This window comes from Geotrypetes seraphini, chromosome 15 (assembly GCF_902459505.1).
Source record: "Geotrypetes seraphini chromosome 15, aGeoSer1.1, whole genome shotgun sequence".
NCBI lineage: Eukaryota > Metazoa > Chordata > Amphibia > Gymnophiona > Dermophiidae > Geotrypetes > Geotrypetes seraphini.
The window spans coordinates 59403112-59426780 of NC_047098.1; the positions used below are offsets into that span (position 1 = coordinate 59403112).

Consider the following 23669-nt stretch of genomic DNA (forward strand, 5'->3'; position numbering starts at 1 on the left):
GCCAGCATTTTACAGGCCTACATTTAAGGCCTGTAAAATGACTCACGCCTACGAGAAGTGCCTAGGCATGCCTAAGGGGCGCCTAAGGCCATTTCTGGTGTAAACCACACCTATGCCAGACTTAGGTATCTGTAGGTGGGCCTAGACATCTTCATACGTGCATGAACAATGCCTATACTTAAGGCATCCTTCGCCCCATTGATTTTTTTTTTTTTAAGTGCATCCTGATTGGTCTGTTAGACAGCGGTAGGACACGTACCACCGCCTACAATCAAGATAACAGGCTCTTAGTGCATTATAGACTCCTGATGCAGACATTTATTTTTGCTGAAACACAGCTGTGTCGAGTCTTTTTCTGCACCACCGCAGCTGTTGTATTTGAACTTTAAAGAATTTGAGATTTCACATCTGGACTGCTACTTTTTGTACCTGGTACTTCACTATTATTTGACACTATTATCCATGTGGGGTTCTACATCCTTCTCCTTGTTTCCATCAATCACTTTTTACAGAATTCTTCCCATCTTTTGGAAAGTGCACAAAAGATGGTACCAGAATGGATATTTCCTCTTGTGGGGAGAGTTAATGTTAACACTTTCTCCCTTTCTTTCGAAAGCTGGCAGCTCGGACCAGCATGGTAAATGCTCTGACGTCTATAGGTATTGATTGGGCGTCATAGCATTTGCCGCACAGCAGTTGGCTGCGCAGCTTTGTAAAAGGGGGCCTTTTACCCAGCAGCGGCAATTCTTATGTTCTTATTAGGCCCTTCGCAAACACTTTTGTTTTTCCCTTTCTCATGGACCTCTAGTGTCACATTCATGTTCTCTGCCCCCTCCTCACATCTTCATTCATGGCCTCCCCTACCTTTCACCTCTCCAGAAGTAGCAAGGAAAGTGCAGAGCCTAGTACGGATGTGGCGGCCCCTCGTAACCTGTGCACTTGTTGCGAGCGCATCTGCGCATGCGCTGGTGTGACGCAATGACATCATGCGCGTGTGTGACGTCGCCACGTTGCATCCGTGCATGCGCAGATGCTGTCCCGACGTTGCTGGTTTTGAAAAGCCATTTTGACCCACGGACATATCCTCGAAAAGGAGTACATGTCCGGGGAGATCAGGACGTCTGGTAACCCTATTTTAGACCAGTTCTGGATTTCTAACAACTCTATCCTGGTGCATTATGGGACCTGCAGCAATGATTTTATAAGGAACTATGCAAATCATTTTATTAGCATGTTCAGGGTTAGCAAGATAATGGAGTCAGTGGAAAATTAAAATGGAGGACAGGGAGATTTTCTTTGCTCTTTCTCTGTAAAATGGCTGACGGATCCTATTTTCATAATTAGGCATGTCAGGCCAGAAAAAGGCTTGTGCTTAGCTGGCTGATAAAAATTAGCAATTGATCGTGTATTTGGTTTGGATTGGAGCAGGGTGTCATGCAGAATATCCAGTGGGCTGAAGCATGGAATAAACAAGATTAGCTGAGTCATTTCTCCCTCCCCAGAGTCTGGATCAAGGTGACTCAGAATTGTGAAGAGTTCTAGGATCGAGGGGAGTTGACATGATACCAAATGCAAGAGGTGTAGGGGAGTGATGCATCCTGGCTGGTGATCACTGGTTGGCGTTGGGTACTCTGTATCCCACCCTCTGTGAGGTTGTGCAAAGAAGGACGTGTGTTCTGAAGACACGTTTGCAGGAAATTTAGGGTCTTTCCACCCATCTCATGGTCTAAAATGTATGCATAAAAGGTTATTCAAGGAAGAAGGGAGGGTGGCTGCTCTATTGGGCCTGTTCCTGATTGGACCCCTTCTTCTGCAGGATCCTGAGCTGTTTTATGAAGAAAGAATTGGGTAATGTATGGTTTTCTTTGATTTGATTTTAAAATGTCATTGCATATATAGAAAGAAACTAGTTTATTCACAGATTAGGGATATACATAGGATAAGAAGTGGTTATTTTAGAAGAGTTTTACTGTAATCACAAGCTGTGACTTAAATGTGAAGCCTCCAGTTGCATACAGACTCATTGTATTTAATTTTCTTTTCCATGTAATTATCAAATTAATTCTTTCAATTAACCAAGCTGATTATTTAAGCTCATTGCTGGTTTCTGCTGTCATGTTTGGGTAAGCTTCCAGATATTAACTCTGCAAAAAGCTCGACCTCTGGTGAAATGCAGCGAAAGAGGTAAAGAACACACTCACACATAGAATGACAAAGATAGAAGTAGTTTTAGCCTAACAATTTCAATGGCAGAATCAGGGACTGCAAACAGCACTCTGAATTGGAATGCAAATTAGAACATAAGAGTTGCCATACTGGGACGGACCGAAAGTCCGTCAAGTCCAGTATCCTGTTTCCAACAGTGGCCAACCCAGGTCCCAAGTACCAGGCAGAAACTCAAAGTGTAGCATCATTCCAAAGCTGAGATTGTGATGTCATAATGCCTCATTCCACCAATGCCTAAGAGCCAACCTCGGCAGTGATGTCACAATGGCTTGATTGTTCCCAACAGTGGCCAACCCAGGTCCCAAGTACCTAGCTAGACCTCAAGTAATATAACAAATTTTATGCTTATTATCCTAGGTATAAACAGTGTATTTCCCCAAGCCATCTTAATAATGGCTTATGGACTTCTCTTTTAGGAAATTACCCAAGCCTTTTTTAAACCCAGCATGGATGACTCCACCGTCTCCCAGCTCCTTTCCTGACCCTTTTTTGGCCCTGCCGGTCTTCCTGCAACTGCCATCACCGGTCTCTACGCTGGTTGCCACCGGCCCCTCCACTGGTGGCTAGCAAGACCTTCAGCCAGTGTTCTCCTGTGTCTTTCAGGCTGCTTCCTGGGCCCCTCTGTCAGCTTCCAGTGACATCACCAGTCTCTCTGCCGTTTGCCACCGATCCTGCTGGTTTCTTGCCAGACCCCCTCAGCCTTGAACCTCTACCCTTTTGACTCTTCCTATAGGGCCACTGCTAGTCCCTATGATCCCCAGCATCTTGGGTCTCCCACTCCCTGGAAACTTCGCCAGTCCCACCACAGTTGTAAAACCTGAGCCCCTCCCTGGACTCCAGACTCTACTGGGTCCTCCGGCTACTCCTCCTTCCAAGTCCGTCCAGTATCTGAGGGGATTTTTCCTGGGTGCATGCCTGAGGACTTTCTGGTTCTTCCAACTGCTCTCTGTGAGGATTCTCTCCCAGTCACTCACTTTCTTGGTCTCTCACAGACCACCACCAGGCCCTCTACTGGTCGTCAATCCTGGTCACCCCCAAAGTCTACCAGGCAGGCCAGTCTAATGAAAAGTCTCCATCCTGGAACTGGCAGAGCCTGAAAAAAGAGCAAGGCAATGTCTGCTTCCTTACCCAGGAGATATTTGCAAAGCAAAGTCTTACCGACAGAAGCAAACTGTACTAGGAAAAGACATATTGCCTTTTTAAAGCTAGATTTCTGTGATGCCTGAAATGGAACAGCACTGTAAGGTCACGTAGGCTAGAAGATTTTAATAGACAGGATTTAGGAAGCTTAGAAGGCACCATATGGAGCACAGTTATTACACTGTAACTCTCTTTTTTCTTTGCTGCAATGGGACTCCCTTTTCCCTTATTAAATACCTTCCTGCATTGAATTGCTCGTGTTATGTCCTTAGGCTGGATGGGTCTGTGCTGTCCTATATTTCACGTCTGTGAGATGGATGCACCAGGGCTGACCTCAGAGATAATACCTCCTGGCTATTTCTCTTTTCTAGAGTAACATAAAAATCGATGATTAGCTTGCAGTTGAAAAAGGCACAAAAAATGTCTAAAATGAGAAATCATAAAGCTTATTCATCCCTCCTTTTTCAAATTCAAATTTATTTATAACCCGCTATATCTTGACAGTTCAGAGCGGTTTACAGCAAAGAGGATCTGCCAGACGCAGATGAATTACATATTGGATTACATTAATTGCATGTCTGAAGTTCTTAAACAGACTTATCAAAACAGACTCTGACTTATATTATTTGTATGGCTGAGATTTCTTATATATTTGGTAAGATAGCGAGTTCACAAATAGACCACTTAAGGTATTGGTCCACATAATGGCCTGGTAAGATATAGTTTTATCCTGGAACCTTTTTACAATACACCCTTTTAGCGTAGGGAAAGAGAACAAAGAGATTTTCCACCTAGGTCGAGAGTTAGTTCCTCCCCCTTGTATCCGGGATACAGAGGGAACCTAAGGGAGTCCCCGATTGGCTCAGATGCCTAAGACCCCACCCAAGAGGAGAGACTTGAGGCATCTGAGCCAATCAGGGCCTTAGACCCCTCCCCATGCATCAAACGATGCATGGGGAGGGGCCTAAGGCCTGCACTGCAGACAGTAGCGGCCGGCAGGAAAGGAAACAGGGCTGAGGGAGGGGAGTGTAGGCCGAGGAAGGGGGCACTCCATTGGCAGAAGGGAGTGGGCATACCTCCTGCCATTCATTGGCGTCAGGTGTCTGGTGGCAGGAGGGAGTGGGCATCCCTCCTGCCATATTTAATAGTTTGACGGCGGTGGCGGGCAGCAGCATCTGGTGGTAGGGGTTTGTGGGCATCCCTCCTGCCATTTGTTGGCATCAGCGACAGGTGTCTGGTGGAAGGAGGGAGTGGACATCCCTCCTGCCTTTTTGGGGGTTCGTGGAGGGAGGGAGAAGGTGCTTTATCAGGGCTGGAGGGGATTTTTTTCTTTTTTTTTTTATTGTGCAAATATTTTGCATGTGTAATACATGCAAAATATCTGTGCCATTTAAAAAAAAAAACCCAACAGATCTGTCGGTAACACAGTTTCCAAAAGGTTTACAGCAGTCGGGTTTTAGGATCGTAAAACCCGATGGAAAATAGCCAAGCAATGTAAGTGAATCAATCGCTTGGCTATTTTGCACGAGGTTTTACTAATTTGCATGGCTGGATTGGAAAATGGGCGGTCGAGAATCGGGTCGGTTAGCAGCGATTGTCGTTAAACCTGTGAAAACAGGTTTAGCGATGATCGCTGAGTTTAGTGATTAATAAGTGAATTTAGTGATTAATAAGATAAGGGGGAGCAAGTCCTGCCAGCGTTTTGTAACATAAACATGCTAGTCTGAATATAATTCTGGCCTCCACTGGCAACCAATGTAGTTTCTTGTAGTATGGGGTAACGTGATCCAATTTTTTTCAACCCATTTAATCAAACGTACTTCCGCATTTTGAATGATTCTTAATCTCCTGATTGGTTTTTTTGTATGATCCTAAATAAATGATGTTACGGTAGTCCAATGTGCTTAATACTTAAGATTGAACCAACAGTCTGAAATTATTGGTAATTAATTTCCAGGGTTCCTTGAGTCTGTAAATTAAGCCACTCGTAGATGTATCTTTTACTCTTAAAGACTTTATTTTGCTCAACTAGGATACTACTACGTGTGAGTGTGCAATGGATTTGCAACAATTTGTATCTGCCCAAACAACCTACTTTATGAGGTAGTCATATATGATCCTGTTAATCAGCCTCTTTTTATTTTTCCCAACCCAACAGAAATTGGAAATAATCATACAACAGTGTTCAAGAATGTCGGCCTGTCTGTCCATCTGGCTCTCTATCTGAAGATACGATGATTCTCCAAAACGTTAGCAGATAAAACTTGGCACGAGGGGATTTCCAGAGAAAAAAAGGCACCTACTCCCCCTCCCCCCCCCCCAAAAAAAAAGTCCCAGTGTTATTTCTATAAAGCCAAAAAACACCCCAGTTCAAGCATAAAGATACATAAAAGATCAGGACAGGGGCAAAAACTTTCTATACTCCTAAATATCACAATATTGATAAAATAATTCAAATAAGAATACACGATGAACCTGCTGGTTTTTGTTTCCATCAGTAAAAGCATGTCATAACAAGAGATTCTTGGGAAAAACTTTGGCATTATCAGGCTAGTGTAATGAATTTGTGTTGGAAAGCTCTTATTCTCCAAGCCTAGTCTTATTATCTATTCTGGAACTCTTAAAACTTGTTTGAAAAATATCTGACTTAGCAATTGTATTTTTTCAGAAACATTCGATGCTTATGATTGCTATCTATTGCTTGTTTAACTTTTTAAAATTTTTTATTCTGAACCTTCTTTGAGAACTATCTGATCTAATTTTTTGAGAAGTATTTGATATTTGCATTGTAATTCACTGTTTGTCCAGCTTTTCTTATTGTAAACCGCCTTGAACTAATAGTTTGACGGTATATAAGAATAAATTATTATTATTAACTGGATACCACCACTGAATATTCACAGTTACTGCCTGCACAAAAACTGGCTATCTTGTGAGCATTTGGGGGCAGGGGGCAGAACTGGCTCTTATGCGGTTTAAATTGAGCCACAAAAATAGTGGATCTGTCCTTAAGAGGTTCAGCTTATGCAATCAAAGGCTGAATATTGTACTTGACCGTATCCTGAATGCTGGCACCCAGATACAGTCCGACATTGAATATTTAGAAATGTAGCTGGCGGCGGACACAAAAATCGCTAACTGCTACCGGCTGAATATTGGCTGGCTTGTTTCTTTTCTCCTGCTTTACTTATCCCCTGTCTTGATATGACACGGGTGTTCCTTCCCCCCCTTTATTATTTTTAATTGTCAACAACTTTGATTGGTTATACTGAAACGTGGTCTATTAAATCTCTATAAATATAAACACAATTACAATATATTCTCCTGAAGGATTGACACTATCACTACCACCTTCTTTAGCCCTAATGGGTATCTTTACAGGTAGACATCCTTATTTTCCCTTCCTGCCATACTTCTACTGGATGGTAGGAGATTTGGTATAGGTTTTATACAATTGATCACCAGGTAAAGGTACTCAGCAAGACCTTAAGAGAAAAATGTACTTTCTCCTCGCATACAAAAAAAGGAGCGTGCCTGGTGTTCAAAACCCTTCTTTATTGGTACCAAAAATGTGCATAAAAAAGTCACATAAATATGGTGGATAATAATTTCAAATCATGGACTCGACACGGGCCGTGTTTCGGCTATAGTGCCTGCATCAGGAGTCCTGTAACATATAAAAGGGCCACATGAAATAAATAATATATGATTAATTTACATTTCACTGTAAATTAATAATAAAATAAAATGAAAGGTGTGCATACATACCCAAGTAATAAAAACAAACCACTAATATGGTTAATGGGTTGGAGGAGCTGCCATACAGCGAAAGAGTAGAAAAACTGGGCCTCTTCTCCCTCGAATAGAGGAGACTGAGAGGGGACATGATCGAAACATTCAAGGTACTGAAGGGGATAGACTTAGTAGATAAGGACAGGTTGTTCACCCTCTCCAAGGTAGGGAGAACGAGAGGGCACTCTCTAACGTTAAAAGGGGATAGATTCCGCACAAACGTAAGGAAGTTCTTCTTCACCCAGAGAGTGATGGAAAACTGGAACACTCTTTCGAAGGCTATTATAGGGGAAAACACCTTCCAGGGATTCAAGACAAAGTTAGACAAGTTCCTGCTGAACAAGAACGTATGCTGATAGGGCTAGTCTCAGTTAGGGCGCTAGTCTTTGACCAGAGGGCCGCCACGTGAGCGGACTGCTGGCCACGATGGACCACTGGTCTGACCCAGCAGTGGCAATTCTTATGTTCTTAATATCCAAATTCCAGTAAAATAATAAGTACAATTTAAAAAATATTGTTTGTTTAATATACATAGACCCCCCCCCCCCCACATATACACAGCAATTCAGCAGCTTATGGATATGCCTCGTGGATTGCAGAGGCTGGGTTGTGGTTGTGGGTTCTAGCCCCATGCTGCTCCTTTTGACCCAGGGCAAGTCACTTAATCCTCCATTGCCCCAGGTACGTTAGATAGATTGTGAGCCTGCCTGGACAGATAGGGACAAATGTTTGAGTACCTGAAGGTAAAGCGCCTAAACATCCTCCATTGATAGGTGGCATAGAAATAACTTACCTCCTCTTTTACTGAGGCGCGCTAGCCGATTTAGCACATGTTACATGATTTCACATGTGCTAATGATTAGCATGCACTAAATGCTAATGCACCCATTATATTCTATGGACGCGTTAGAATTTAACGTGCGCTAAATCGGTTAGCATGAGCTAAATAGAAACATAGAAACATAGAAAATGACGGCAGAAAAGGGCCATAGCCCATCAAGTCTGCCCACTCCAACAACCCTCCCCTAATCTACACTCTATCACTCGTCCCCAATCTGCCCTCCTCTATGCTACCCTCGTAGGGATCCGACGTGTGCATCCCATTTATTCTTAAAATCTTGTATGCTGCTGGCCATGATCACCTGCTCCGGGAGCTCGTTCCAATGGTCCACCACTCTTTCAGTGAAGAAGTACTTCCTGGTATCCCCATGAAATTTCCCCCCCCCCTGATTTTCAACAGATGTCCCCTTGTGGACGAGGGCCCTTTTAGAAGGAAAATGTTGTCTTCCACCTCTATTCGACCAGTGATGTACTTAAACATCTCTATCATATCTCTATCAAATCAGCTAGCACGCCTTAGTAAAAGTACCCCTTAATAAAAATAATTAATGTATATTGTATCTCTTTCACCCTGTTCATTCTTTATTTTATTGTGAACTGCCAAGACATTTTACTGATTGAGCGATACATCAAGTATTCAATAATCTTGGAATCTCAAACTCTCTGTTGGCGTCAGCGCCAACATTACAGAATTTCAAATGTCTCTTCAGTTCTGCCACGTATTTGACAGAAGAGAACCGAGTGACAGGGTTTCTGACAAGTGGAGATCAGAAATAATCTCAGATCTGAAAACAAAGCTTTCTTACAAGCTATTCATAAATGAAATTATCCCTTTAAACGACTTAAGAACAGATCCAACTTGACTTTAATATGTTTTGGCAGAATTCACTTACATCTTTCCTCTGCAACATATGTCAGGGATGCAAAGGGGAATTTTGTCTGCAGTTTGATAAATGTGCCTGGTTTCTGGGGTGAATCACGTTCTTTAACCCATAGAGCAAATCTGAAAAAAAAAAAAAAAAGTTGAGGAAAAAAATGATAAGGCACGGAATTATCATCCAAAGCATGCTAGTTTCAAAGAAGAAAATTAGACCCATCTTACATTTGTGATATTGACTGATTATATGTGTTTGATTTCAGCATAAGAACCATCAAACAAAGCTGATCTATTCTGTCATTGACTAAAATCAAACAATAACTCCAAAAATAATACTGCCAAAGATACTAAATAGAAACTACAAAACGCAGTGAAAGGTCTAATGAACTCACAGAGCGACCTGCACTGTCTAAAGCACCGAATCTAATTCAAATCAATATAAAATATATTAAATGTTATAATAACCAGTGAAGGAGAGGGTCCTCAGTGTGAAGGATAAGCGAAAGGAGAACTTCTCCAGCGCTTTACACACACTGGTAAAGGTATAATAACCTTCACCTGCACACCATCACTGGACCCCTCCGATGTGCCCAAAGTAAACACAAACAGTGAACAACTAAATAAGTGCCAAAAATCATGGCAAAAAGGTGCTCAAAGAGACAGAGCAGGACGCTCTGGGAGTTCCCCAGCCGACTCCTAGATAGAAAAAAAGCAACTTAGTGTGCAGGCATGGTCCAAAAATTTGGAAGGCAAGAAGGACTAACGCCAAAGTAACTTCTACCAAGCCCGGTTTCGGTGACTCTAGGTCCCTTCCTCAGGAATCTATTAAACAGGACGGACGGCGATGATAGGCCATGCACAGCACCAGCAAGTCAGCCAAGGAGAGAAGGAGGAGCTAAAAGAGCAGAATGCAAGACGTGCTTAAAAACTGAGTAAAAAGATACGTCATCAATGAACAGCCAATCAGAAGCTCCATCAACAAAAACTAAACAATGGTGTTCCACTCCATACCCTCATTGAGGCCATGGGGATAAACAGCATTGAGCTCAAAAATCCAGAATTGCTCACGAAGCTGGATACGAGCAAGTTTGTCCCCTTTAAAATCCACAGGCAGTTGTTCAATAATAAACCAAGTAAGATCAAAAAATGTATGGCCTCTTTCCAAACAATGGGGGACCATGGGGGAGGACATATTAGAGGTGTTAAGTCCATCCCACGTAGAGCAAGTTACATGGGCATATGATGACATAGTCTACCCATTGGGATAGACAAGTCATGTGTTGTCTTAGCTTATACTCACGTTGGGTAATAGGATGACACCAAGTCGTGATGGAAAGAGAATTTGGACAGACATTGCAAGAGCCACAAGGTTTATGACTGCCTTGGGCTTGAACATTATACCCATGCGGATGACTCAATAAGTTGCCTAAGTTCTTGGGCAGAGAAAAGGCAATTCTAGGTACTTCTTTGAAGCTGTCGTGAATGGTTAGAATGTGCCAGTGTTTGTAGAAAATCTACTGACCTCAATACCTATCTTCACTATTCTAGTTGCCATCCCACTAGACTAAAAAAGTCTCTTCCTATCATTCATAAGAACATAAGAATTACCACTGCTGAATCAGACCAGTGGTCCATCATGCTCAGCAGTCCGCTCACGCGGCGGCCCTCTGGTCTAAGACCAGCATCCTAACTGAGACTAGCCCTACCAGCGCACATTCTTGTTCAACAGAAACTTGTCTAACTTTGTCTTGAATCCTTGGAGGGTGTTTTCCCCTATAATTTTTAAGAATTCGGCGTATTTGTTCTTCTACTACCGAATTCAAAATTCAGGCCAAATTGCTTACTCAGCGTTCCAAGGATAGGAGTTATCCCAATTGGGTTATCAAGCGTGCTTATTACAGAGCCCGTTATGCTAACCCTGAATTATTGTTGAACCCTCAGAATACTGCCACGTCGGACTGTCAAGTATGTGTCTTCTCTTACTCGGATCAAGCTCAAACTGTGGCCAGTATTATTAGGAAACACTGGCACAATTAGATTTGGTGCTTTAGACAGTGCAGGTCGCTCTGTGAGTTCATTAGACCTTTCACTGCGTTTTGTAGTTTCTGTTGAATAAAATCAAGCAATTTCATATGCAGAAGCATAACAAAGCGCTCCTTATACCAAGAGTGGGAGTGTAAAATGGCATATATTAAGAAAATTATACTGCTTTGCCTAAGCACATCCCTCACATAAACTAGCTTGTTTGTCCTTGAAGCTGAGGTAACAAAGACTTAATTGCTGTATTGTTGTGTACTTCAAGAGGACTAATTACTAATTGCTACATGCAGCAATCCTCAATTTTGTTAGTTTGCGAATGTGAGGCTTTTTCTCACTTCCAGTTAGTGCGTTGAGTTCCCACAGCTGCCATTTTGTTTCCAGGGCTGGCATTATGTTGGGTGTGCAACTGGTGCAACTGCCTTGAGCCCCTGTACCGCAGAAAGCCTCTCTGGGGGCACAGAATAGGCATACCTTCATTATTGCGCACTAACCCAGTTAGCATTGGATTACCTGGTGAGCCCTTAGGGCCATATTCTCTTTTTTTTAAAAAAATCTTTATTAATTTTTAAAACTTTCAACAAGTGTAACATAAGATACAATCATTTTATACTTTAACATCACTTAATATACCATCAAAGTTTAACTCACATCAAATACCCCTCCCCCCTTATACCCAACAATTGTACTTAAGCATAATAAATTATAAAATATTCCCTCCTCCCCTCCCCACCCTGGATGTATATAAGAACATAAGAACATAAGAAGTTGCCTCCGCTGAGGCAGACAAGAGGTCCATCTCGCCCAGCGGTCCGCTCCCACGGCGGCCCATCAGGCCCACTGCTTGAACAGTGGTCTGACTAAATTTTATAAATTACCTCTAATCCTATCCCTATAACCTTACCTCTATTCCTATCTGTACCCCTCAATCCCTTTGTCCTCTAGGTACCTCTAATCCTGTCCCTATAACCTTATCTCTACTCCTATCTGTACCCCTCAATCCCTTTGTCCTCCAGGTACCTGTCCAGACCTTCTTTGAAGCCCTGTAGCGTGCTTCTGCTTATCACATCATCCGGTAGCGCGTTCCATGTATCCACCACCCTCTGGGTGAAAAAGAACTTCCTGGCATTTGTTCTAAACCTTTCCCCTCTCAATTTCACTGATGCCCCCTTGTACTTGAGGTTCCATAGGACTGGAGAGGAGTGGATGTGATCCCTCTTCACAAAAATGGTCACAGAGATGAAATGGGAAACTACAAGCCAGTAAGCTTCACTTTGGTTATTGGAAAAATAATGTAAGCATTGCTGAAGGAACATAAGAACTTAAGAATTGCTGCTGCTGGGTCAGACCAATGGTCCATCCTGCCCAACAGTCCGCTCACGCGACAGCCCCAAAGTCAAGACCAGTGCTCCAAATGAGTCCAGTCTCACCAGTTTAGCATGAACTTGTCCAACTTTGTCTTGAAATCCTGGAAGGTGTTTTCCCCTATAATATACTCCGGAAGAGCATTCCAGTTTTCCACCACTCTCTGGGTGAAGAAGAATTTTGTTACATTTATACGGAAAACATAATGAATTTCTTAGAATCAAATGGATTACAAGATCTAACGGAGCATGGCTTTACTGAAGGTAAATCGTGCCAAATGAATCCGATTGACTTCTTTGACTGGTTGACCAGACAATTGGATCAAAGATGTGTGCTAGATATAATTTACTTAGATTTCAGCAAAGCCTTTCACACAGTTCCTCATAGGAGGCTCTTGATGGGCTGAAGTTAGGGCCCACAGTGGTGAACTGGATTAGAAACTGGTTGACGGACAGATGCCAGAGGGTGGTGGTTAATGAAATTTGCTCAGAGGAAGGAAAGGTGAGTAGTGGAGTGCCTCAAGGATCGGTGTTAGGGCCAATTCTGTTCAATATGTTTGTGAATGACATTACTGAAGGGTTAAAAGGTAAGGTTTGCCTTTTTGCAGATGATACCAAGATTTGTAATAGAGTGGATACCCTGGAGGAAGTGGAAAACATGAAAAAGAAGAATGGTTTAACATCTGGCAACTAAAATTCAATGCAAAGAAGTGCAGAGTGATACATTGGGGAGTAGACATCTGAGGGAACAATATGTGCTGGAAGGTGAGAAGCTAACGTATACAGATGAATGACCTTGGGGTGATAGTGTCTGAGGATCTGAAGGTGATGAAACAGTGTGATAAAGTGGTGGCTGTAGCCAGAAGGTTGCTAGGCTGTATAGACAAAGGAGTAACCAGTAGAAAAAGGGAGTATTGTGTTCAGTTTTGGAGGCCGTATCTGGCAGAGGATATAAGAAGACTTGAAGCGGTCCAGAAGATGGTGACAAAAATGGTAGGGAGTCTGCACCAAGAAAAGTATGAGAGGAGACTGGAAGACCTGAATATGTATACTCTGGAGGACAGGAGATATGATACAGATGTTTGAATACTTGAAAGGTGTTAATATAGGACCAAATCTTTTCCACAGAAGGGAAAACAGTAAAGCTAGAGGGCATAAATTGAGGTTGCGGGAAGGTAGACTTAGGAGTAATGGGAGACTTAGGAGAAGGTGGTGGATGCCTGGAATGCTCTCCTAAGGGAGGTGGTGGAAAGGAAAACAGTGATGGAATTCAAAAAAACATGGGAAAAACACTGAAGATCTCTAATTAGAAAGTGAATGGTATATATTGAAGAGCTAAGGCTGATACTGGGCAGACTTCCATAGTCTGTGTCCCATATATGACAATTTGGTATAGGGTGGGCTAGGGAGGACGTTGATGGGAGCTCCAGTAACTTGGAACATGAGGACATTGCTGGGCAGACTTTACGGTATGTATCTGCAAGTGACGAGATGGTTGGATGGGCTGGAGTTAGCTTTGAAGGCAACTCCAGAAGTTGGGATCTAAGGACAGCACTGGGTAGACCTTACAGTCTATGGCCCAGGAATATCAAAGAGAAAAAGGATAATTTAATTTATAATGCATGTAACTAATGGGCAGACTGGATGGACTGTTTAGGTCTTATCTGCTGTCATTTACTATTTATTTATTTTGACTTTTATCCCTCCCAGAAAGCTCAGAATGGATTACAAGAAGACAGTCACAAAATAAGTCCACAGACATGACAGATACATTCAGGAAGTACATAGAAGGAGGCAAAAAGGGCTAGCGAGTAATTTACAGAGTCATCATTGACCGAAAAGGAGAGACTTCACTGCCTTTCGGAAAGCCATCAGTGAGTCTAGTCTTGGGTTTGTGCGGGCAGTTGGTTCCATAGACGAGGGATAAAATGGCTGTAGGAGTGCTTGCTTGCAATTTCCATTTGGAGAGATCTCCTTGGAGGGATGCTGAGTTGATTCTCCACTTCAAAGCAGAGGGAACGGTTGGGGGTGTACTGTCTAAGTTTGGCAGACATAGGCAGGCGTCTTATGGTGAAAGATTTTATGTGATTTAAAAGTGGTACATTTTTTTGAAAACAGCAATGAAGATAAGTAGTCGTTTTCTTGCCTGGGTGTCGCTAATTACTTCAACTTTGTGACTTACACACACTGAGATTGGAATGCACCACTGTTGCTAATACACACTTACGAGTTTGTTGATTGTGGACATTCACTAAGAAAAACGGACTGAAGACATTTTGAAGTTACGGAGGAATCATTTTGTTTTTGATGTAACTGAAGGTTTTTTTTCCAGACCTATGATGACTTGAGCTGTACTGAATGCTATATTAGTTCAAGAGCTGTTTATTGAGGTCTGTTTTTCTCCACTTTTCACTTTAATATTTCCTTTTGCTTTCAGTCCCAACAATTCTTATGGCACAGACAGTATTTTGAGGGGAAAGTAGTTTGATATACGTCTGGGTCCATTTGTTTGGAAGATTTTATGTGCCAGAAACAAGGGCTTTGAAGGCACATCGCTTATTGATGGTTAGCCAGTGGGCGGATTTCAGCGCTGGTGTGACGGGGTCGCATATATATATATATCTAAAAGAGTTCTGTGTACAATTTCAGGAAAAATATATGGAAAATCAAATACCTAAGGGCTCCTTTTAGAAAACCACAATAGTGCCTGCTGCGGCAGTAATCGCTATGATGACCACAGAGATTTAATGGGTGTTGGAGCATTTGCTGCGTGGCTGCCGCTACTGTGGCTTTGTAAAAGAGAGGGATTATTATATATAGTGCTACAGATACTTCTTTTTCTAACTGCCTTAATCAATTACTAGAAGATTCTTTCTCTAGATCAATCTTTCTAACTGCAATGAATAAAAACAAACAAACAAAAATATCCTGATTCCCTTGAAATGTAACGAGACATTTACATGGAAACTTTAGGAAAAAAAAGCAAGTAACCAAGATTTCAGTTCCAGAAATTTTTTCCTTCTTTTTTGAGTACCTCTAGCCAGGTCAATGAAGATTTTAAGGGCTCCTTTTACTAAGGTGCGTTAGGGCCTTAATGCGCGGAATAGTGCACGCTAGACCTTAAACGCCAGCATTGAGCTGGTGTTATTCTAGAAGCATACCGCGCAGTATAGTGAGCGGTAATTTTGTGCGTGCGCTAAAAACGCTAGCGCACCTTAGTAAAAGGAGCCTTGAGTTTTTGTGCACAAAATAACGTCTCTTTACAAGTAAATACAAAGCACCAGTACTTTTCAGAAATATAAGATTTTCAGGATTTCCCCAATGAATATGCAGGAGATCTATGTGCATGCATTGCTTTCAATGCATATTCATTGGGGAAATCCTGAAAACCCGACTGGATTAGGCCCTCAAGGAGGGACTTTGAGATCCCTGGTCTAGAGCGTTCTGCTGCCTATGCTTTAGGCCAGTGGTAGGGAACTCCAGTCCTTGAGAGCCATAATCCAGTCGGGTTTTCAGGATTTCCCCAATGAATATGCATGAGATCTATGTGCATGCATTGCTTTCAATGCATATTCATTGGGGAAATCCTGAAAACCCGACTGGATTAGGCCCTCAAGGAGGGACTTTGAGATCCCTGGTCTAGAGCGTTCTGCTGCCTATGCTTTAGACCAGTGGTAGGGAACTCCAGTCCTTGAGAGCCATAATCCAGTCGGGTTTTCAGGATTTCCCCAATGAATATGCATGAGATCTATGTGCATGCATTGCTTTCAATGCATATTCATTGGGGAAATCCTGAAAACCCGACTGGATTAGGCCCTCAAGGAGGGACTTTGAGATCCCTGGTCTAGAGCGTTCTGCTGCCTATGCTTTAGGCCAGTGGTAGGGAACTCCAGTCCTTGAGAGCCATAATCCAGTCGGGTTTTCAGGATTTCCCCAATGAATATGCATGAGATCTATGTGCATGCATTGCTTTCAATGCATATTCATTGGGGAAATCCTGAAAACCCGACTGGATTAGGCCCTCAAGGAGGGACTTTGAGATCCCTGGTCTAGAGCGTTCTGCTGCCTATGCTTTAGGCCAGTGGTAGGGAACTCCAGTCCTTGAGAGCAATAATCCAGTCGGGTTTTCAGGATTTCCCCAATGAATATGCATGAGATCTATGTGCATGCATTGCTTTCAATGCATATTCATTGGGGAAATCCTGAAAACCCGACTGGATTAGGCCCTCAAGGAGGGACTTTGAGATCCCTGGGTCTAGAGCAGGGGTGTCCAATGTCGGTCCTCGAGGGCCGCAATCCAGTCGGGTTTTCAGGATTTCCCCAATGAATATGCATGAGATCTATTAGCATACAATGAAAGCAGTGCATGCAAATAGACCTCATGTATATTCATTGGGGAAATCCTGAAAATCCGACTGGACTGCGGCCCTCGAGGACCGACATTGGACACCCCTGGTCTAGAGCATTCTGCTGCCTATGCTTTAGGTCAGTGGTAGGGAACTCCAGTCCTTGAGAGCCATAATCCAGTCGGGTTTTCAGGATTTCCCCAATGAATATGCAGGAGATCTATGTGCATGCATTGCTTTCAATGCATATTCATTGGGGAAATCCTGAAAACCCGACTGGATTAGGCCCTCAAGGAGGGACTTTGAGATCCCTGTAATAAAGTGTTTTCAGTTTTATGCAATTTCATTTATCCTGGTCAAAAATTAGAGTTATTCTGCTAAATGACAGTCATAAAGATATAACATTTTAAATTATCTACAAACATTAGTTGTGATGTTATCTGCTGATCATGAATATCCCTAGGGCCAGGGGTGTCCAATGTCGGTCCTCGAGGGCCGCAATCCAGTCGGGTTTTCAGGATTTCCCCAATGAATATGCATGAGATCTATTAGCATACAATGAAAGCAGTGCATGCAAATAGACCTCATGTATATTCATTGGGGAAATCCTGAAAATCCGACTGGACTGCGGCCCTTGAGGACCGACATTGGACACCCCTGGTCTAGAGCGTTCTGCTGCCTATGCTTTAGGTCAGTGGTAGGGAACTCCAGTCCTTGAGAGCCATAATCCAGTCGGGTTTTCAGGATTTCCCCAATGAATATGCATGAGATCTATGTGCATGCATTGCTTTCAAGCATATTCATTGGGGAAATCCTGAAAACCCGACTGGATTAGGCCCTCAAGGAGGGACTTTGGAGATCCCTGTCTTAGGGCATTCTAAAGCTATTTTTTACCACTGCTTTGAAAAAGGACCCCCTATGTACTCCTAACATGCACCATTCACATTATAGCAGTGGTTCCCAACCCTGTCCTGGAGGACCACCAGGCCAATCGGGTTTTCAGGCTAGCCCTAATGAATATGCATGGAGCAGATATGCATGCCTATCACTTCCATTATATGCAAATCTCTGTCATGCATATTCATTAGGGCTAGCCTGAAAACCCGATTGGCCTGGTGGTCCTCCAGGACAGGGTTGGGAACCACTGCATTATAGTACACTGTGGTGTGCTCATAGCACTCGGTGTGAATGTGACATTTATGCACTCCTGTTACCATTATCTTAACAGGGGTGTCAAAGTCCCTCCTCGAGGGCCGCAATCCAGTCGGGTTTTCAGGATTTCCCCAACCAATATGTATGAGATCTATTAGCATACAAGGAAAGCAGTGCAGTGCAAAGAGATCTCATGCATATTCATTGGGGCAATCCTGAAAACCCGATTGGATTAGGGCTCTAGAGGAGGGACTTTGACACCCCTGAATTAACAGGTCTGATTTTCACCTACGTTTTGCTGATATGCGCTTAATAGAAACAAAAAAACTGAATCAAGGAATTGTGAAAAGAAAAAGTCAATGAGAACTACATATTTTTATAACTACACTACTGTGATATCCTGCCAGTCCTCGATTAAAAAATGTAGGGTCTGTCTTTAATTTCTCTGAATGTCACTTTCCATCTAAGGATGTTATTTCTTTAAGGGAGCTGCTCTCACAGAAGGCAAAGCCTAGCTGGGAAGTAGCTGGCCAGGGAGCTGTAGGCTTGTGCATGCTGCACAAGGTCAGAGAATCGCAGCTAACAATGGAGCTTTGGTAAGCAAAAAGAGCCTAGCTTTGGAAACTTGATGAAAGGAGAAAGATAAATCAGAGGAGACGTTGGTTGGTTGGGGGGGGGGGGCAGGGGGCTTTCAGCCTGAATTGTGCCCGGGGTTCAAAAGGTTAAATAGAAGGCAACGGAGAGCAGTTGCACCTTGCTGCAGGACGTATTTTCGCTCTGGTCCGAAACCGTCCCAACTTTTCAAGCGTCTTTGTTGGCTAAAGAAAAAGAATGCCAACCCCCAAGGCATTCCACACTACAGGGTTAAAAAAAAAGAAAGAAGAGGAAGCCTGCAACACAAACATTCTTTGCATATTTCTCTATGCCTGTCCTTGCCTGTTTATTTTTCCCTTAGTCTGAAGGTGGAAGATGTTCCAAAAGAGAGAGAGAGAGAGCCCCAAATCTGCCCGCGCTTTCCTGTACCTGGCGTTCTCATCATCAAGGAGCGATTTCCAGGCTGTGGCGGATCCACGTTCCAGTCCGGGGTTTCGCGCTAGCCCTTCCAGGCACCCGCTAAGGGAGGACTCCTAAAGCCTGCATTGGGGAAGGGAAGAAATCAACACCCTGCCACGGGAAAGAGCGGCTTCCCCGGCAGGCGTAGGCGAGGGCTTTTCTCGCCTGGACCACCAGCAGAGCATCCTCCGGCCGAGCTGCATCGGACCCTCCCCACCGGATAAGATCCTTCCGCAGCCCGAGAGGACACAAGTGCAAAAGGATGCTGAGGCGGTGATGTGAGGCTGCGGCGCCCGGGCTGAATGGGCGGGCAAGTGCCTTGCGCTCCGATTGTGACCTATTCTCTTGATTTGCGCAAATGGGCCGCGTTATTTTAAGTTCCTCGCAAGCCCCTCGCAGCAAGAGTTATCAAAGCAAGCAACAGAGTTCAAGGGAACGGCGGGGGCTTTGTCGCATTATCAGTTGCGGGTAGGTAAAAGGCAATATCGAATAGTCGATTTCTATTAAGGAGAGGGGGAAAAAAGGGGGGGAAGGTGGGGGGAGGAGGTGAGATACGCGGCCAAGTGTCTGCTGCTTTCCAGGAACCAAGGCGTCCCGAAAGACAGCAAAAGTCCAAAAGTCAATTTGCAAGAAAATAGAGCCATGCCTAGATTGCAATGTGCATTAGTGTTTTTTTTTTTTTTTTTTTGGGGGGGGGGGGGAGGGGGGCTCGGCTATTTTCTTGAAACAAGTGGAACTGCCATGGCAGAAAAGTGAAGGAAAAAAAATGTAACAAAAAAAAAAACACCAAAAACCCAAAACCACCCACCCCCAAAGCAAGATCTACAGCTGCCAAAGGATTCCTAAGTTTATTTCAAAATGGACTCAAGCCTGGGCTGGTGCAGAAAGTCTTGCCATCATTTCAAGAACATTAAGACAACTTTGACATTTTATGATTTTAATCGGCCTGTAGTAATCAAGTCGATGTTGTATTTCACTTAGCATGCTCTTGAATACTTAATTCCAATTGAATTTTTAAAATTTTGATCTAATGTAATCTATTTACTGTTAATAGGAAACCCGATGGGCAGCCTTGCATGGAGTAGATTCGCCCGGACACAATAATCAAAAAGTTCCTCCAGTGTCGCTTTTAAGTCATCTTTTGCTTGAAGACAGGAATTTACAGTCGACGCACCTGCTCTACCGAGTAGGTTCTGAATGAGTGGACTTCTGCAAACCCAAGAGGATGGCCGGGATCCATTGTTTTAAACATCTATTATAACACTCCAGGATCTTATTTCGCATTGATTTGAATTTAAAACAAGCAAACGCAATCTTAACTTCTGCATAGCCGGGAAAAATCAACCTCCGTCATTGGTTTCCACTGAGCAAGGTGAATGGGGCTGTACCTTTACCTGTTACCTCCCATTGAGGTAACTGCCCAGAAGAGAGATAACGGGCTTATTTATTTACTGCTCCAAGAAGCTGAAGAGGCCACTCAGAGAGATTGATGGCTTCTTTGAGAAGGGTCAAAGTCTTGCTGGTGTTAAACTTGATTGCGGTGACTGGTTTTGTGCTATTTCTGGCCAAGTGTAGACCCATTGCCCTGAAGAGTGGGGACTCTTACCACGAAGTCCATCCAAGGGCAGATGTGACCAATCTGACAGCCCATGGGGTCAGCCCTATCCAGGAGGCAGTTCTGAAAAGGCTTTCCCTTCTAGAGGATATCGTCTACAGACAGCTAAATGGTAAGGCTGTAGGTTTATTAGTATCTCCAACCATGGGCATGCTTATCAATATTTTCTGTAAAGTCTACAACTCTAAACCTACCAGATGGTGAAGATGTGACTCAAGTTTGATTGTGAAAGTTCTAAGTATCTTAGAAGGCACTAGACAAAATAGTCGACTTTGCATCCAGTATCATTTTGTTTAGCTATGCATTTATGAAAGCCACATTAGGGAAGATATAAGATTGTAGCGAGGAAGAACTTCACAAAATGCTCCCTGGTCATACCTTGACCATGGGAGTCCACCATGTCCGTGCCACAGTGTTGAAGTTCTTAGTTTGGAACAAGGCTGGCAGCGGTTCTTTCATAACGGGGTTGCTCCTTGAAACAGCGTACCAGCGAAACGTGGATTCATGTCGGAGCCCGGTCCAGCTTTGTGAATGAAAGATAAGCTATAGTTTTAATAGCACTTTGGGCTCCTTTTACAAAGGCGTGCTAAAATGCCGCACGCGCGAGCCACTGCCGCCTCCTTTTAAGTGGGCGGTCATTTTTTGGGCGCGCTAATCTTGTGTGTGCAAAACGCTAGCGCACCTTAGTAAAAGGAGTCCTTAGATTTATAATGAAAAAACAAAATAATATTGATGGCTGATGGTGGAGGAAGGCCAATGAGGAGGCTAGCTACGTGAAGCCTGAACCTGAATGAAATATTGTGTTCAGGTGTAGCCGCTGAGGTCTGACTTCATTAGAATACTAGTGAACATTGCACTAGAAAGACATGAAGATTTTTCTTTAAAGACATATATTGAAGGGATATTGGAGAAAATAGTTACTATCAGACGAGAATGTGAAATATCGAAGTGAAGTTGCATGTTTTCTATATGTTTGAGTAGTGAAGTGGAAAAAGAAAGGATTGATCCTAAAGCCAAACTCTACAGTGACGTTATTGTCCATTCTCTATATTTTTCATAGGCAAATCCTGATTTATACTGAGAATAGGAAGAAGTACTATAGTTATGCTAGCTAGAGAATGTCATGGGGACAAATATGTCCCTATCCCCGCAAGAACTCAATTTCACCATCCCATCCCCATAATTTTTGTCACTGTCCCTGTCCCATTCCTGTAAGCCAGGGGTGTCCAATGTCGGTCCTCGAGGGCCGCAGTCCAGTCGGATTTTCAGGATTTCCCCAATGAATATACATGAGGTCTATTTGCATGCACTGCTTTCATTGTATGCTAATAGATCTCATGCATATTCATTGAGGAAATCCTGAAAACCCGACTGGATTGCGGCCCTCGAGGACCGACATTGGACACCCCTGCTGTAAGCTCTGTCTTAACCGCACAAGCCTCGAAACACTTATGAATTTTTTTAAGTGTTTGAGGCTTGTACAGAAGAGGACAGAGCTTGCAGGAATGGGGCCAGGGACAGGAAAAGAACTCGTCGGGCCAGGCCGGGGAAAATGAGTTCCCGTGGGGATGGGGGGAAAAATTTGTCCCCATACCATTCTCTAATGCTAGTTTCCAGAAGCTGCACAATGAAGCCATTTTTTGATCTATCAGAAGGTCAAGAGATGAGTTGAACAGTAGAACGCAGGCATGGGTAAACAGCACAGTCCTCTGACTGAGAAAATGGATGTAATCGATGGATATTTGGGAGAAGGAGAGAACTAATTAGCACACAGTTAGGATAGTAGGTGAGATCAGTTTCTGACAAATTAAAGCAAGTTAAAGAACAGGAAATCCTCCACGCAGGTCAACTGGGTAGATCCCTCCTCTCCAAAATCACCGGCCTCTGGAACGACCTCACTGTCCCGCTGCGGAACCTGGACTCCCTCCAACTATTCCGAAAACAACTGAAAACCTGGCTTTTCTCTAGCATATAATAATCTCTTCTCCTGATTACATCCCCTCTTTTTATGCTTTGTAAACTCTTTCTCTTCTCTCTTCCCATATTTTTTAAACTCTATAAACCGTGTTGAGCTCCACTTCAGTGGAGAAGATGCGGTATATAAACCTTTAGGAAAAAGTTCTCAGACAGTTTCTATAAATAAAATATGAAACTGTCTAAAGTATCACCATAATATATTTCTATGAAGGAGGTGCGGAAAAGTTCTCAGCCCAGTCAAGAAGAGAATGACCTGGATATGGTTTAATCAATGATCTGAAACAGTGTCAAAACACAGAATTTTGTTTCTGCAAATACAGATAGGTTATAGGAATAGTCAGGGACCACTGCACAGGTTTAAGGCCTGATGGACCGCCGCGGGAGCGGACCGCTGGGCGGGATGGACCTCTGGTCTGACCCAGCGGAGGCATCTTCTTATGTTCTTATGTTCAAACTGGCACTTAACAAAAATAAGATAACAGTTACAGTGGCAAAATCTCCGCTCAGAATTTAGGAAGTGGGTTGGGTGGGCTGAGAACTTTTCAGCACCCCCCTAGTATACCACGTCACAAAAAAATATTTGGCAGTATTACAGTTTTTTGTATTTTGGCAAAGTAAAAGAACTAAAAATTTCATGTATCACTCTTGACAGCTGGCTTGTTCAGTTTCCAGTTTGGTTTCTTGTTAATTCAATTTGAAGAAATGTATTTTTCATAAGTAATATATCCTTCAAAACCTAAAATACTAAAGAACCTGCTTTCATTCATAAGCTTCTCATTCCATATGATCCCCCCCCCCCCCCGAACTCTAAGATCTCGTACTTAACGTCTTCTTCACATACCTTCTTTAAAGATCACCAGTACTCGTCAGGCTTCTTCATTTGCTTTCACTGCTCCCACAATTTGGAGGAGGGTCATGAGTGGGGTCCCGCAGGGCTTGGTGCTCGGGCCGCTGCTATTTAATATATTCATAAATGATCTAGAAACAGGGACGAAGTGGGAGATAATAAAATTAGCGGACGACACCAAACTATTTAGTGGAGCTCGGACTAAAGAGGACTGCGAAGAATTGCAAAGGGACTTGAACAAACTAGGGGAATGGGTGACGAGATGGCAGATGAAGTTCAACGTTGAGAAGTGTAAAGTATTGCATGTGGGAAGCAGAAACCCGAGGTACAATTACACGATGGGAGGGATGTTATTGAATGAGAGTACTCAAGAAAGGGACTTGGGGGTAATGGTGGACACGAC

The 23669-nt window shown here is 43.2% G+C and overlaps 1 protein-coding gene and 1 long non-coding RNA gene across 4 annotated transcripts in view; one reads left to right on the top strand and one right to left on the bottom strand.

The window, feature by feature from the left end:
• Window positions 1–18934, bottom strand: part of LOC117348767 — a 39267-nt gene extending 20333 nt beyond the window's left edge. The window contains exons 1-2 of the long non-coding RNA XR_004537048.1: window positions 18798–18934; window positions 8892–9001 (exon numbers count right to left, since the gene is read on the bottom strand). This is a non-coding gene — a long non-coding RNA (uncharacterized LOC117348767). The remainder of the gene's footprint in view (window positions 1–8891; window positions 9002–18797) is intronic.
• The window catches only part of GALNT17 (polypeptide N-acetylgalactosaminyltransferase 17), a 361915-nt gene continuing 356494 nt past the window's right edge, over window positions 18249–23669 (top strand). For 2 of the 3 annotated variants that reach the window (XM_033921216.1, XM_033921218.1), the window contains exons 1-2: window positions 19160–19295; window positions 19882–20554. In XM_033921216.1, the coding sequence (XP_033777107.1) occupies window positions 20317–20554 (238 nt within the window). In that variant the 5' untranslated portion in view covers window positions 19160–19295; window positions 19882–20316. Of the gene's footprint in view, window positions 18371–19159; window positions 19296–19881; window positions 20555–23669 lie in introns of those variants that run through there. The other variant, XM_033921217.1, reaches the window with a different exon arrangement.